At 34.6% G+C, this 17,074-nt stretch overlaps 1 protein-coding gene across 1 annotated transcript in view; it reads right to left on the bottom strand.

The window, feature by feature from the left end:
- The window catches only part of LOC115215440 (synapse-associated protein 1), a gene marked incomplete at its 5' end in the record, with an annotated part of 79,993 nt that overhangs the window by 14,634 nt on the left and 48,285 nt on the right, over positions 1-17,074 (bottom strand). Inside the window, one exon of the mRNA XM_036506019.1 lies at positions 6,102-6,302. Coding sequence (XP_036361912.1) covers positions 6,102-6,302 — 201 coding nt within the window. The remainder of the gene's footprint in view (positions 1-6,101; positions 6,303-17,074) is intronic.

Here is a 17,074-nt window from a genome sequence, read left to right as displayed (position 1 = left end):
GGGTGGAAGGGTGGCATTAACTCTTTTGCTGTGGAGGATGGGTCTTCTTGAGTATAGCAAGGTGTCAGATATCTTGGTCCCTTTATCATCCCCTCTACAAGGTTCAGTGTCATGAGAGCATCTTTCAGTACTTTATCCCATGTCTTCCTGGGTCTCCTTTGAGATATCAGCACTTCTTTATGGAGCTGTTGACATCCATCAGCAACATATGACCAAACCAGTGCAGCCTTCTGTCTTGAACACTGCATCTAATTCCTCTTATGCCTAACTTTTTTCTCAACACATTAATACTCAGTGTGCACATGTACACTTACATTACACATCCAGTGGAGCATACTAGCCTCATTCCACTCTACCCTTCACATGTCCTCTGCGTTCAGAGCCCACGTCTTACTACCTTGTAAAATTGCTTTTGATATACGTGCACCATACAATCTTCCTTTCACTTGAAGAGAGAGAGCTTTGGTTGCCAACAGAAGTAAAAGCTCCCTGAATTTTCTTCACCCTTTTTTTATTCTAGCTATTATGCTTTCTAAACACCTTCCCCTACTATTAATTTGGTTTCATGAAACATATGTAGCCTGGATTTTATCTACTCCATTCCCTAAATAGGGATTTTTATTTGTATACACAGCAACCCTAGTTGCTAACTGTGAACAACAAAATAACTTTTTTCAGCTTATCAAACTTCGATGTGGGGAAAATTTAACAGCCTTCTATGTCAATAAACCACTTATTGTTCCTGAAAGTTGTTTTTTATACACTTCTAAGGACTGCTTGAAGCTTACTAACTTCCTACACCTTGATCCTTGGATCTTACCTTTACATATATTTATATATATTTACATGTGTGTATAAATATGTGTGTGTGTGTGTGTGTGTGTGTGTGCGTGTGCGTGCGTGTGTGTGTGTGTGTGTGTGTGTGCGTGTGTGTATCTGCAAAAGCGAGTAATGAAAAATGCAATTGCACACTATGTACTTTTCCTAAGTGGATAAAAAAAAAATCATATTATGAGTTATTAAAACTACTTCATAGTTAATGAAGCCCACATGTTCGTCAGGTGCAAACTACCAGGTACTCAATTGTTTGCCAAAATGACCATCCAAATATTATGAGATAGAAAGAAGATACACATTTAGTCAACCATACTGGTAAGTCGTTTCAGTAAACAGGCAATCACATGCTTTCTTCATAGAATGCACGACACAGAAGCAGGTGTCGTCTCAAGAATACAATCCATTATCGACATCATTAACTTTATGGTATGCAGTATATATGAGGTGATAATGGTTTACAATCCTCTAAGCGATTGAACCCAGAGAACAAGCATATCAAGTGAACACTATACTCTTTACTCTTTTACTTGTTTCAGTCATTTGACTGCGGCCATACTGGAGCACCGCCTTTAGTTGAGCAAATTTAGATTCCTAGTACTTATTCTATCGGTTTCTTTTGCTGAACCGCTAAGTCACGGGGACGTAAACACACCAGCATCGGTTGTCAAGCGATGTGGGGGGGGGCAACATACACACACATACATATATATATATACGACGGGTTTCTTTCAGTTTCCGCCTACCAAATCCACTCACAAGGCTTTGGTCAGCCCAAGGCTATAGTAGAAGACACTTGCCCAAGGTGCCACGCAGTGGGAATGAACCCAGAACCATGTGGTTGGTAAGCAAGTTACTTACCACACAGCCACTCCTGCGCCTATGCCAAAGAATTTTTGAACACACAAGAAAAGAACATTTGTAAATTAAAGTAGATAAAATAAGTAATAAAGAACAACAAAAGAAGCATTTAGAAAAAATATGTCATTAATAATAAAAACACAAATAAAATATGTCATTAACAATAAAAACACAAATAAAATAAAATAAACTAAAATAAAATAGAAACGTATAACATATACATAAATACATACAAACAAACATGTGTGGGTGGGTGTATGAATAAATAGTATCAAAATTCATTGAGCATAAAAGCAGAATTAAAGTAAAACAATAAAAATTAAACAAGTCTCAAATAAATACCATGCGTAAGAAACAATAAACATCAACTCATATACATACATATATATACATATATATGTGTGTGCAAAAAATAAGTAAGAATAAGAATTAAAAAATAAAAGAAAACAGAAGGAAAAATAACATATAAGATATACAATGAAAAATAAAAATATGACAGAGAAGTGTACAAAATTGAGGGAAGAAGCAAAATATTTAAGAGCAAGCTATAAGGAGAAAGATACAAAAGACTAACAGTGAAATCTGAAACTAGAGCTGGTAGAATGTCCTTTATCTAAAAGAATTTCTGAGTTAAGGAGGAGTACAGTACATTATTCAAACAGTTGATTGTTTGATGTGTGATATTGTATAGTTGTTCCAACTTCTCACATACTTAGCAATGTAAGTCGCTTCTGAACTGGAGTTGTGTAGTTGTCTATCAGGATTACATTTTCACTTTTGATTTTGACGAAATGTATTTGATATATTAATAAATTTTTATTCACTGATTATTGTTTCCTTTGAGCATTTTATATTAGCCTATGTTAAATGCTAACTAGCCATGGACCATGACAGGGATGCTGTCAGTAAGGTGAAAGTCGGCAATGAGTATAGCAAGGAATTTGGTATACAGGAGGAGTTCACCAAGGACCGGTTCTCAGCTCTCTCTTGTTTATCATAGTCGCCAAGTCATAACAGAGGAATTTAAGATTGGCAGCCCTAGGGAGCTCCTCTACACTAATGACCTTGTTCTTATTGCTGAATCACTACAAGAATTAAAGAAATTGCAGGTATGGAAGCAAGGTCTGGTATCTAAGGGCCTTAGAGTTAATTTAGCAAAGATCAAAGTCTTGTTATGTAGTAAAACAGACATATCACTGACCCTTTAAGGGAGATGGCCCTGCTCGATATGTAGAAAAAGTATTGGGAGAAACTCCATGTGGTATACCCTTTGCAAGCTATGGATACATAAGAAGTGCAGTAGTATCATAGGAAGGTCAACAGAGAAGGTAGTCTTTGTGTGTGGTAGATGTGCAGGTGCAATAAACACTAGGAATGTACAGAAAATAGATTCCAGGCAGATCCTTAGAAGTAGTATTTAGTTTCCGTTACCTAAGCAACCAAGTTAGCAGCAGAGGAGGAAGCTCTGAAAGAATAGTTGCTAGAGTAAGGATAGACTAGGCAAAATTCAAAGAGCTGCTACCTTTGTTTGTAACAAAGGGCCTTTCCCTTAAGATGAAAAGCAGATTGTATGATGCCTGTGTGTGAACAGCTATGCTACATGACAGTGAAACATGGACTGTGACTACAGGGGGCCTCAATGCCATAGCTACCACACTCACACCATCTTGCCCAGTTTTAGGCTTCTTCCCTTCTCAAGCCAACTTTCCCATTCTCTTTTTTCACCTGTCTCCTCCACATTTTCCTTGGTCTACCTCTCTTTCTCAGTCCATTTACCTCAAACTCAAGTACCCTCCTCGGAACATGCTCCTCATCCCTCCTCAACACATGCCCATACCACCGCATGTCATTCGCCCTTGCCAGCCATTCCACTGATTCCTCCAACCCCAGCATCCCCATCAAGTCTTCAGTCCGACCCTTATCAAACAGCTTCACACCGCACATTTCTCTCACCATTGCTCTCTCGGTCCTTCCCCAAATTGCCATCTCTCTCCTCCTCAGACACCATGTCCCATACGGCATTGCAGCTCTCCCGCAACAAAGTGTAAATGATTTAAGATGTAAATTAGGTACAAGAGGCATCAGATGTTGTGTGCAAGAGGGAAGATTGTACTGGTATGGTCATGTGAGGCATATGGATGAAGACAGCTGCATAAAGAAGTGGCAGTCTCTAGTTGTGGAGGGAAATGATAGAAGGGGTAGGCCCAGGAAAATGTGGGATGAAGTGGTGAAAAAAGAATCTTCAGGTATTGAGCCTCTCTGAGAAGATGACAAGGGATTGAGACTTCTGGTGATTTGCTCTACTTGAGAAGACACATCAAGCTAAGTAAAATTGTGGCCATCCATACATATAGGCATGTACAATCTGACCATTACCCCCTTCCCCCTCACACACACATAATTCTGTCCTCTGGCAAAACTCACCCACAACCATCTCTCCCACCTCTACTGCAGGCCCCACTGGTTCCTCTCAACATCACCTGTTATCTCTAAATATTTCTCTAAACACTCTTATGGTACACCTTCATCCCATTTGTGCTACTTATACTCTACCCCCACTGTTCCTTGTGTACAGGCCCTACCTCGCTCTGTTGCCACCCAAAAACCTCCTAATGATACTCACTTCTCAAGTAAATGCATTCATATGCTGTCCTTTGCTTAACTTGGCTTTGGTTCTACATTTGATGTTGTGCCCAAATTCTCAGGGAATAACTTTTCTATAATTAACCTACAAACTATGCTACAGAAGAAAATAAAGACCCAATGTGAATGTATAATTTCTTAAAATGAATACACAACATGCACATATATTAATAGAGGCTGAATCTTCTTGAATCAGTCCTCTGAATTTTCCACTGTTGATTACTCCATTGATTATTTGATATGTTTGAATAATCAGGAACAAGAAACTTACAAAGAATCAAAAAGCTTCAGTTTCTTATAAAATATACAAACTCTACTGAATGTATCAAGTATTTTTTCCTTGTATGTACGTAAACACAGATGTTCATCAATCCACACAAACACACATTCACATGCTCACTCTCTCTCTCTCTCACACACACACACAAACACACACAACTTTTTATGTATGTGTTTATGCAAACGTGGAAGGACATAAAATGTAAATATCAAATGTCACTTTAACTGACATCTCTGTTGCCACCCAAAATCTTTCTAATGATATTCACTTGCTGTGTTTTGTCTGCCTTCGTTTTGGCTCTATATTTGATGTTATGCCCAAATTTTAAGATAATACCAAAGGAGATGAGTTTGAGTACCACCTAGCCCTCACATTTTAATTCCCTTTCCTGTAAATTTGCACTGTTAAAAAAATTAAACATATATATTTATCATTCAATCTTAGTTTATTCATTCCTAAAAGAAAAACATAAATTTTAATTCAATATGCTAAAATTATTTCATTAAAATATATAAAAAATAGATAATAGATAATAAATGCTGCAGTTTTTGTGTGAAATTTACCATTTTTTTACATCATAAATCTAATTTTTATAAATGTTTGTTTTTTTTCATGTATCTTCATGTACACATGTAAGATAGCATAGCATATTACTTACTAAGTTTTAAGGCTTCAGTTTTATAGAAGAAACCATACAAAGTTGTTAAAGTATGTCAGTGATACAAGTTGAAAAAGATACAACAGAACAACAATTGAAAGTGAGTCACAGATTCAGCTCACTGGAAATTATGGTAAGAACCATACTTTGATAATACATATTTTCTTTGGATTAGAAACAAGGCTAAAATTGTGCAAGAGATTCAGCATGCAATAGTAATATATTATTGTTATTTATTTTAGTAACTTTGAATTGTAAAGGTAAAGCTGGTGGATTCCAAACATAAAACAACAACAGTAACAGCACTTGGTATAAATTAAGAGCTAAAATTTTCAATATTACATTATGAATGTTGTTAAGATGTAAAGAGAAGCACTTCAACAAATCTCTCTCCACTGTATATGTACATGTGTATGTGTGTGTAATTTTCTAATTATCTCTTATTTACTACATAAGTTAGTAAAAATAGGAAGAAAATATATATTTTAGAATCAACAGCTACATTGAAGAGTTCAGCCTAAAAGATATCAAAACATAACATCAAACTCTTTGAAGATAAACTATTCAATAGGACTGACCCAATATTGAAAGAATCACATCAAATAACCATATTTTGGTATTTGCACTGAATCAAAAATACAAGAGTAGACAGCCCATAAGTTTCTTGAAAGATCATTGAATATAGAGGCAGATTATAAAATATCTAAGAGTCAAGAAAATGCTCAAAGGAAGTAAGGAAATGGCTCACTGTCCAGGAAGTTAGTGCAGCAGAATCTTTAGACTGCCACAAGTATATGATATGACAGAAAACGCAGAATGGTTTACCTGCATTGCTGGCTTCATTAGTTTTGACGGAAAGCTGTTGCATTTCCTTGCGCAAGTCTTCATCATCAATCGTGCTGTTGGCAAAGGAATCACTGATGAATTCATTATCATGAGGTGGATTTTCAATAGCCAAATCCTCATCCTTCTGGGCAGGGGCATTGGTTGTCTGGGGGGAAGTAAACATTTGTGGGGAAGACCGCTCTGCAAAAAAAAAATTTGTTTTTTTTCTCTTTAAAGTAAGATTAAAATATATTTAATTTTAGGGACAGTAGTTGGTGATGTGTGAGGGAAGAAATAAAGAAAGATAACTTAATTCCATAAACTATCAGTGATGCAAAAAAGAAACCAAGTATTCTAATGGGAAGTAGAAATAGGAAAAAATCTGAAGATTAAAAAAAAAAAAAGATTTGTAAATAGATTTTATTTCCAATGTCAAATAATGAGATCAAGACCACATTAAAAATCTTTTAGAGAGAAGAATTGAAAGATTGAGGAATTTTTTCACATGTGTATTTGAAGCTTAGTTTGAAATATGTGTGTGTGAGTGTACACACACAACTATAGTTGGTTGAAGTGCGAGGATATTTTTGGTAAGTAGTCTAATGGGAAGTAGAAATAGAAAATAAAGTTACTAATGCACTTCAATGCCTACCACATATAAAATATAGCAGAAAATGAGATATTATTGTCACATCTTTCATTGGTCAAAGAAATACATAATTCTTTTCAAAACTTTACAAGAGCATTACTCTGGTTTTCTCACAGAATTTATCAAATAGCTCATGCTCATGTCTATGTGTTTTGAAATTATGATTGTTTAAATCAAACAAACCGTCCACAGATATTTAAATTTTGATGGCTTTTCATGTATTAAGCAATGCTTATTGTTGAGTCTACATTCTGAGACCAACTTGCTTTTGGTTCGATATTTTGTATATTATATTGTTTTTTTATTAGACAAAAGTTTATTTTTAGGAGAAAGTTTTGAAAGATTTTGAAAGCAATGCTATATCTCTCCATTATGCAGTATTACTTTAATACATATATATTCTCATGATATTCATGCATATGTATGTTCAACTATATATATATATATATATATATATATATATATATATATATATATATATATTAACAATTGAGGATAAAATCTTTAAAAGAAATTATCAGTAGTCAGCGTGAAAAACCTCGTAAGAGAAAAAATCCGTAAATTCTTCCTCTTTGAAAATATTCATTTATATTATATTGAGGGTACTACTATTCGTAGATACCAACACTGGTCCCTCTTAGCGTGTTGGTATCTACGAATAGTAGTACCCTCAATATAATATAAAATAATATATATATATATATGCAGTTGTAGGATTCATTAGAATATAGGTATTTCTATGTGTAGGATGCCAAAGAAGGTTGGGTACTGAGCTTACAATATTCAGTTGTCATTAGCTGGCTGTATGGTGCAAGCATGCATATACATGTCCACAAGTCAATTACTTATCTTGCTATGAACTTAGCAAGCTGATCAACTTAAATTCTCTACCTACTATGTAAGTGTTTGCTAAAAATCCCTTGATGTTGGCAGATTATTGTCATGGGGTAATTGAAGCATTCATTAATATAATGCTGCTGAAACAGCTGTTGTGAACTCCACTTGGATTCTCCTTTTATATCTGCCTACATTGTGAATGCATTCATTATACTTATATTTACAAATGTATTTACCATCTTAGCTTGATCTGACTTTGCTGATATCGCCTAAGGAAATGTTACAGTTACGCAATAGTGTGAAGTTATGTAATAGCATCATTGAATAAATGATGACACTAAGTGAATTTACTTTCTTAGCTTGATCTGACTTTGCTGATATTGCCTAAGGAAATGTTACAGTTACGCAATAGTGTGAAGTTATGTAATAGCATCATTGAATAAATGATGACACTACTGAAATGTGTACAGTGATGGTTTGAGCTGTTCATTTTTATTTCTTTACTACATGATACAACTACACATTATGTTGCAATTGTCTCATTGATACATAAATGGTTTTACAGCTGAATGGTTAGGAATACTTATGTATTCTTTTGAGGTACCCTGTTAGTCTGATATGCACGGAACAGCTACAAATTTAACTGTCCAAATCTTTTTGATCCCCACTACTATATATATATATATATAACTCCATCATCATCATCATTATTTTCATCATCATCAGCATTTAACATCTTTTTAAATGATGATGATGTTGATATACAAATATATACTTGTTTGTGTGTGTGTGTGGTGTGTGTGTGTGTGTGTTGGATAGTATCTTCCTGGTTATGGCATATGATTGGTCATAATATTACTGAGTTTTGTGATGGCTGTTGTACTTGGTATCACTGATAATGTCTTTATCAGTGATGCTGATTGGATGTGCATAGCTTCTTTTATGCTGGAGGTAAATATATGGTCCTAGTTTGGTTGGTTAAGATGAAGAGCAGAACAAAAAAATAAGAAATGGTGAAAAGTTATAACATTTTCTAGTGGAGAAAGAAGAGTTCCTTCTCATAGCATGATGCCGGTTGCACATGATTACATGTATGTTCCAGAATGTTTGAAGAGTCATCAATGTTGCCAAATGCAATGGCTGGTGAAAAACCATTATTAACACTGACCAGTTTTATGTTATAACAAAGAATATATTTTTTGACAATATCAAAATATCAGTTTCTGATTTATGATTTTTTTTACTGACTTATGATCAACCGATAACATATATACAAGCAGGCAGACAGACATATAGGGTTGGAACAAAAGTTTATATAAATTTTAAAGTAAATTTCAAAAATATTATTTAGATAAATGGCGGTGCCCCAGCATGGCCACAGCTCATGAGCTGAAACTAGAATCAATCAATCATATTTGTACATACCTTTATTCAACTACCTATATCTCATTTTGTTCCACTACCTTTTGCCAATTTTATGCCAATTTCCTGATCCCATCTGCCCAGAACTTGGCATCTTTCTGGGTCATGAACTTATCTAAGTGATTTTCACAAAGAACTAAATTTTCCAAAGAACTAAAAGTCTTCTCATCTAGGGAATTTTGCAGGGATTGAAATGAAGGATAAACTAAAGGTGCAAGGTCAGGTGAGCACTGTAGGTATGATACAACATCTAAGCTAAGTTGCACTAATTTCTGCTGAGTCTACAAGAGAACATGAGATGAAGTGTTATCCTGAAGGAAAACAATTGCCTTCTTTAATTAGCTTAAATGGGAACAATAATTATCTGAATTCAATGTTTGACATTGTAGGAGCTTATAATACACCATGTCCTTCTGATCCCATCAGTTACAAAGAATCATCTTCTCCAAATACTGACTAGTATTTGGAGTGATTATAAGCTAGTTCATTAATATCATCCATTAAATATTTTCCTTTTAAATAATGAGGTACCCAAACACCATAATGATCCACACATTCAAGTGTTTTATAACACTCGTGAGACATGTAAAGTATTTCTGTAATGTCTCAAGTCATGTAACTGGGATTATTTTTTATTAGCATTTTGATTGGGTTGTCACTTGTGACAGGAGGCCTGCTGGAATGTTCATGATCTTCCAAATCAAAATTTTGACACCTCACCTAGTAAATTACTTACGAACAGTCTTCTCAGCTATGACAAGCTTAAATGGGTAAAGGGTAAAGACCCCCTTCGGCCATGAATGACCATGAGATTGCACCTAGAAAGTTACCCTCCAATGTACAAGTCTGGGCAAGGTTGTTTATGGAAGACCACCAGGCACCCATGCATATCGGCCTCCCATCTCCATGCTACTGTTGTTATCCAAGGGAAAGGCAAAGGCCGAAACCATGTTGCAACTCATTTCTACAACTGAGTGAACTGGAGCAATGTGAAATAAAATGTCTTGCTCAAGAACACAACACACAACCCGGTGCATGAATCGAACTCACTACCTCATGATTGTGAGCCTGACATTCTAACCATTGAGCCATGCACCACCATCTCCATAAACTGCACATTTGTTTTTGCCATTTTTGTACAGTGTTTTTTTTTCCCTTTCAGAAATAAAAGAGCACCAAATGGCTAAGATGCATCTCATTTTCATCAACTTTCACTTTTAACTTAAAAACAGTAGAAACAAACTATCCACACAGTAATCATATAGAAAGATGTGTTGAAATGTCCCCTTTCGGAAAATATCTATACATCATGTGCTTGTCATGTGAGAAACCAAATCATATGTTTAAATGCTACCAGTTAAAAAACAGTATGCACTTTTGTTCCAACCTAATATATATATTTCTGTAAATGTAATATGTGACAATTATTCAGTAGCCATGATAAAACTCTGAGTTTCGGATGTCGGGGTGGAAATCCATGCCGCCATCTCTTCAGTTATTTGTTTGTTATAAACTGTGAACAGGAATTCTCCAAGGCAGTACCCCAGTATGGCCACAGTCCAATGACTGAAACATGTAAAAATAATATTATTTTCCTTTCTGTTCCACATGGCTATTGGTTATGTCCCACATAACTACATTAGACTGCTTGTGTTTGCCTTTAGAATAAACTTTGAATAAAATCTTCTATCAATATTTCTTGTGTTCAGATGGCAGCGTGGATTTCCACCCCAACATCCGAAACTCGGAGTTTTATCATGGCTACCGAATAATTGTCACATATTACATTTACAGAGAAATTCCTCTATTTACATAATATCGAGGTCTCTTTCATTCTTTTGTTGTCTTACCATTTCTATCAATATATATATATATATATATATATACACACACACACACACACACACACAGATAGCAAGAGAGGGAAAGAGAGAAAGAGAGAGAGATAAAGCGCATCCTTTGTTTTGTTAATCATCATTGAATTCTTCCTATATGGGTAGTCTCTAAGAAATAAAGTTTAATAATTGGGATGTAGATAAAAGCAATAATAGTAAATAGTTACATTTTGAATTTCAGAAAAGTGTTGCATATTTTCGTTGTTCTACACACAGATTGGATTTGCAGAATTTGAGTTAGATGGTCACCTTCTTTGCCTAAAACCCCAACAGCACAGACAATAACACTTACTAATATAACCAAGAGTATGTAAACAATTTATTGCCTGGGTGCAGAAGCTGTCGGTTTTAAAGCAGTTGGCCATAAATATTCTCTTTATCATTAATATTAAATGAAATATTCATATCAGATGCAAAGTTAACCCTGACCCAATTCTCCCCAACTACAATATTATTTTCCTTTCTGTTCCACATCACTATTAGTTATGTCCCACATAACTACATTTTGACTGCTTGTGTTTGCCTTTAGAATAAACTTTGAATAAGATCTCTCAATATTTCTTGTGTTACTATGTATGAATATACTCAAAATTATTCTTATACTAGTAGTATCATCCGGCGTTGCTCAGGTTTTTGTTTCCACCCTTTAGAATTGGAATTTTTGAAAAGTAAAAATTTTGCATTATGTTGCTTTAAGTGAACATTTTTCTGGTTGAAATACCCCGAAAAATGGTGACACAGCAGTCAAAAAATCGTAAAAAATAGGGATTTTCATAGAAACAAAAGCACCTTTTTGATGTAAATAATTTTTGGTGTTAACATGGTCCGATTTGAATTTTTTTTCTTTTATGGAAGGAAGAGCAAGCCTTCTTCTATCATACTCTCAATTTTGGTCAACTTGCGCCGCAGGGACTCGGAGGAGATAGTGTTAGATGAAGGCTACCAAATCTGCCATACACAGACAACTTCAGCTTTATATATAGAGAGATTTTCTCAAGGACTTGAAAAATAAGATTTAGATATGGTTGTGTAGTTACAAAGTGACCATGTAGTTCCAAGTTCATCCAATTGCATGACACCTTGGGTAGGTGTCTTCTATTTTAATCAAAGATTAATGGCACAATCTCATTAATCTAAGAATGTCTGAAAAGGTCATGGTTACCATCCCGTCTTCCAGATGCAGTAAGTAAGAAAAACCATAAATTATGCATGTGAGATGACATTCTACATTGTTTATATATTTGTAAGCAAATATAAATATAACTGCATGAAAAGTGTTGTTTTATACATCATTAAATCAAATCAACAACCCAATTTCTTTTTCTAAACAGAATCCTTAGAAAAAAAAGTAATGGCTAATACAGCCTTTTATTTCAGTTCAGTCAAAAAAATCATCTTTCTTTTTTTCTTCCTCTGTCTCTCTCTCTCTCACACACACACACACAGGTTACTTTCCTCTCTTGCCTTTTCTACCAACACAATATGTTACAACTGATACCATTTCTCAAACTTATCATAGCATGCACATTTTGTTCCAGATATCAGTGTCTTCACTTTTCTGTTTACAGTTTATAACAAGTGTTCATTGACCCTAAATGAATAGGGTTTTCATCCCATTTCCTTCCTTTATGTTACTTTGAGAATGCTCCTCCTCATATTTTATGATAATTATGTTGCTTCTCGTATGACTCAAAAATAAGACACAGGCATGTTTGTGTGGTTGTAAAGTTCACTTACTATTTACCCCATGTCACTTTGTGGTACCTTACAGTTCAGAGATAGCCTCAGGTTAATTACATACATACATACACATAGGCACAGGTATAGCTGTGTGGTACACATAGCTCTGGATTCAGTCCTGTTGACACTTTGGACAGGTGTCTTTACATAGTCAAAGCCTTATCAGTGGATTTGGTAGACAGATACTGAAAGAAGTCCAGTGTGTGTGTGTGTGTATGTGTGTGTGTGTATGTGTGTGCACGTGCATGTGTGTGTGTGTGTGTGTGTGTGTGTGTGTGCACGCTTGTCCTCATCCTTAACAATTTAGTAAAAAAGAGACCAAGTGTCCAAGAAACTAAGTATCAGGCTTTAAAAAAAAATAAAGTACTGGGGTCGATTCATATGACTAAAAATTCTCCAAGGCAATGCCCCAGCATGGCCACAGTCCAATGACTGAAACATGTAAAACATAGAAAATTTAAAAGATAAAATCGCTAGCAGAATATAAAGCATTGCTCAGGCTGGAAAATAGCTATAAATTCATTCTCAGTGAGGAATTGTTCTCAAAGCATATATGGCTTTTTAAAACCCTGCTGATAGATAAAATGTTATGTTTTATGTATGAAATGAAATTGTTATCCAATTTAGTTTTAAGCATTCTGGTGTCTAATGCAGTGCTCCGCGTGGTGTGCCATGAGACGATGCTAGGTGTATCGCAGTGTAACCTGAATATAATTGTTTTCTCCTTATACGTTTAGCTATATTTTTATTTCAGGTGTGCCGTTGAATTTTGAAAAGAATGTAAGTGTGCCTCAAGTGAAAAAAAGGTTACCAAGCACTGGTCTAATGCATTGTGCTACAGGTAAACACTCAATAGTATATTTCATAATTTGTGTCAATGACCTTTGTCCTAATTTAAGAAAATTAAATAAGAACACAAGATTAAGTAAGTGTGAAAACATTTACTTAATGTTTTACTCTTGATATTCTTTACTTCTCAAAATAATTTGAAAATGAGTTAAAAACAGAAGTGCCAGGAAGTAAAGCAAATGTGGAAATAAAATATTTCTCATAACACACAGAAACCAGGCTCAGCAGAAACCCACACATCCAAATAGTAGAACAGCAATACATGCAATGATAAAAACACTATATCAAGAGTTGTGATGAGCTACAGCTCATGTATTAGATTTGAACTCATTTTAGCCTTGACAATTCTGGACATTGTCAATGTCAGCACCTGAGGATAGACAATGATTTTAAAGAGATTATGGGTTTTTTTACTCTTGAGCAGCCTACATAAAATTGGCCATTAGCTACACAGTACTCTTCAAGATGTAGTCCAGCAACTATCAGTGCTTGCTCTTGGTATTTATTGACTGACATGGCAAAGCTTAGATGTCCAGGAAACTGAATTTTTCTAAATTGAGAGGTATATCTGTCAGTAGGAGTGAAATTCTGGGTGTAATTGCATCCTCTCTATTTGTGCATCCAATGAAAGTGGTAATCTTGACGACATGTGGCATAAACTTGCTAACCATTTGTTGTGTGCTATGGCATAGCCTCACTACACCAACATTATTAGGGACTGCTTTTTAGCTGAAATTAGTGTGGTGGTAGACTTAAAGGGTTCCAACTAAACTTCTAAATTCTGCTGGATTCATGTCTATTGATTTGTAGGATAAATATTTCCTGATGCCAGTTGATGCTTTTGCCCAAATATTTTTTCTTTGCATTCAATCACATGATGCTGCAGATTAAGAAACACCTTTGATATCAATTCAGATGCTGTTTTAACCAAGATGGGTCTATAGTGTTAGGAGTAAGTCTTCCCTCTCTAACTAGTAACAAATTTTTGGTAAACTAACAGAACAACTCATCTCCAAAATGATTGACTTTCATATTTGTAAATAGTTTTAAAATTTTCATATTGGTCTAATGTGATGACAATTTAAGGCAATGGTCGTCAACTGAGGTTCATGTGGCCTCTAAGGATCCCTATAACATTTTTTTTTGTGGGGGGGGGGGTCCATGTCACAAAATTATAAATTGGGGATCCTGAAAAAATATTGCTTTAGATGTATGTATTGCAAGAAACAGCAAAATTTCTTTCACTAACATTTTACATAATTCATCCTACATGAAATACAAAATAAGAATTCTGAAAAAAGTTTCAATATAACTAGTTTTTAAACATCAAATAGCTATGGGGTTCAACCTGGAAAATAAATGACACATTTAAATTTAGTCCTGCTATATTAATTCACATAGAAATTATGAGTGTGCCTACTCTTGCTTTGCTCAGCAACAGTAGCTGTCGTTGATGATGATAAAGATGAAGTATGATGGTATGAAAAAACAGGATAAAAAACGTGTATATATATAAATTTATATGAATGAATTCAGTAATTGGAAAATTTTAGTGCACACAATGTTTGTGACTTTCTTCAACGCTTATGCTAGCTGTGGTACCCAGTGTAGATCTTCATAGAGCAACATAGAATTGTCCATGTGTTGAGCAGCTGAGGAACACTAACCTATCTATTAAATGGCTAACATTAAAATTTATTGGCTGTCATAGCAAACTCCACTCACATTACAAGTTGTAATTGCATAAGGATGATAACAGCGAGGCGTTTGAATGTTTCAGTTTAATTCTTAACACAGTGACACTTTTATAATGTTCACCTTTTGTAAATATATCACCTTCCGTCAAGTGTTCAAGTAAATTCAAATTATTGTTCAATTGCAAAACCAATTAGCCTAATTTAAATCTCCCAGAAGCATTACATTGTATCTCTTTTTCCAGGTGAAAGTTGGTGGAAGAGCTTCGCCAAAGTTAGAATTCTCTAAGAACTAAATTGGATAATTGTATTGATTATCTTCACGATCATGGGAATTGATGTGTTTAAATATGAATGTTTCACTGTCAATATGTTGATAATTTCTTCATTTATAAAAGCAACCACAGTATCAAGGCTTTCATAGACTTGAGTTTTCTTTATGAAAGAAAATGGAAGGAAGCTATAGATATCAAAGGAAGTTGTCATGATGCATTTGGTTCATTGAGCCTTGAAAACATTCTGTTCTTGTAGAGTATTTTGAAGAGAACGGTACTGTTCTTTTTCAGTTTGCAATAACTATTGGTATTGTACTCTTGTGACTGAAATATTTCAAAATCATTGATCTGATGCAGTATCTTGTATGCATAATAGTATATCTGTATATGTTTTTGTTATTATTCATATCCATGAGAATTATACCCAAACTTTTCTCCCCTTTTGCAAAACAAGAGAACAAAATATAATTAATCATAATCCTGATTAAAGTTGATCAAATTGCTGCAACCTTAATCATGTTCACATAAAAAACAATACCATACTGTCATTCTGTTCCAAGTATAATGATTGCTATTTTAGCAGTAAAACTATAGTTTACTGCAGTTAGTAAAAGATATGTGATATGCAGCTGTTAAACAACTAATTGTGCTCTACAATAGCTCTGTAGCATAAGCATAATACACATTTGTTGGCCAATTTGAATGTCAGATTCATGGATGTGGATTTGGGTAAACAATGCAGTCTTATCAGAAGCAATAGTGAAATTGATAAAAGATCATCTACACCACTTTAAATAGTCCTTGTATAGTCTCTTTCAACCCAAATCCCAACCATAGTTTGTATTGTCTAATGGGAAACTAAACATTGAGTAGCAATTTGAGGTAGCTTGAATTTTTTTCTTTTGTACAAAAAGTTGAAACTGGATCGTGTGAACTATGTGTTGTGTGTAATTTTATCTGTAAATATATTTGACACACCATAGTATGTGACATACATACAACACAGATGGTGCTTGTGTACTTGCAGGAAACTATCTTCAGAATTAGCTCCCAGATTCCTTTAAATTCTCTTTATTATGAAAGTATAACAAGATGGTTTCACCACTACTCCCTTGCTTTATGTGCATTTTTTTATGACTGCATTGCTGCACAAATTAATCAAAGATGTAGCGTGCTCAAATTTCTGTTACAGGGTATTCTTCTCTGTTAGAATATTTGTTGTAAAAATATCTTCATGAGTACACATGAATTGCTTTTGTGCATATTTGCAAGCTTCAATTATCATCTCTTTGTCCTTTCCATTTCCATTTTCTTCTCACTGTCCTTCTCTCTCTCCCCCTCCCCCATCTCTCTCTGTATGCGTCAGCAGTGTCTGTTTCTTTTCAGCTGCTTCTTTTTTCTTTCCAGTGGTTCAAGACAACAAAAGTTGTCTTGATAGGTAAAAGGTTTATATCCTTCAACTGATCTTCAGGTAAATCTAGTTAATATTCAGATCCATTATGACAATAGCATCACATGTTTGTTTGATGACTATTGTATCATTGTTTTGGAGATGTTTAAGAGTGGAAATTTGGAAAGGAAATACTGGTTTAGATAAGTATTTCTTCTTTTT

This window comes from Octopus sinensis, linkage group LG9 (genome assembly GCF_006345805.1).
Source record: "Octopus sinensis linkage group LG9, ASM634580v1, whole genome shotgun sequence".
NCBI lineage: Eukaryota > Metazoa > Mollusca > Cephalopoda > Octopoda > Octopodidae > Octopus > Octopus sinensis.
This window is presented reverse-complemented; position numbering and strand designations above follow the sequence as displayed.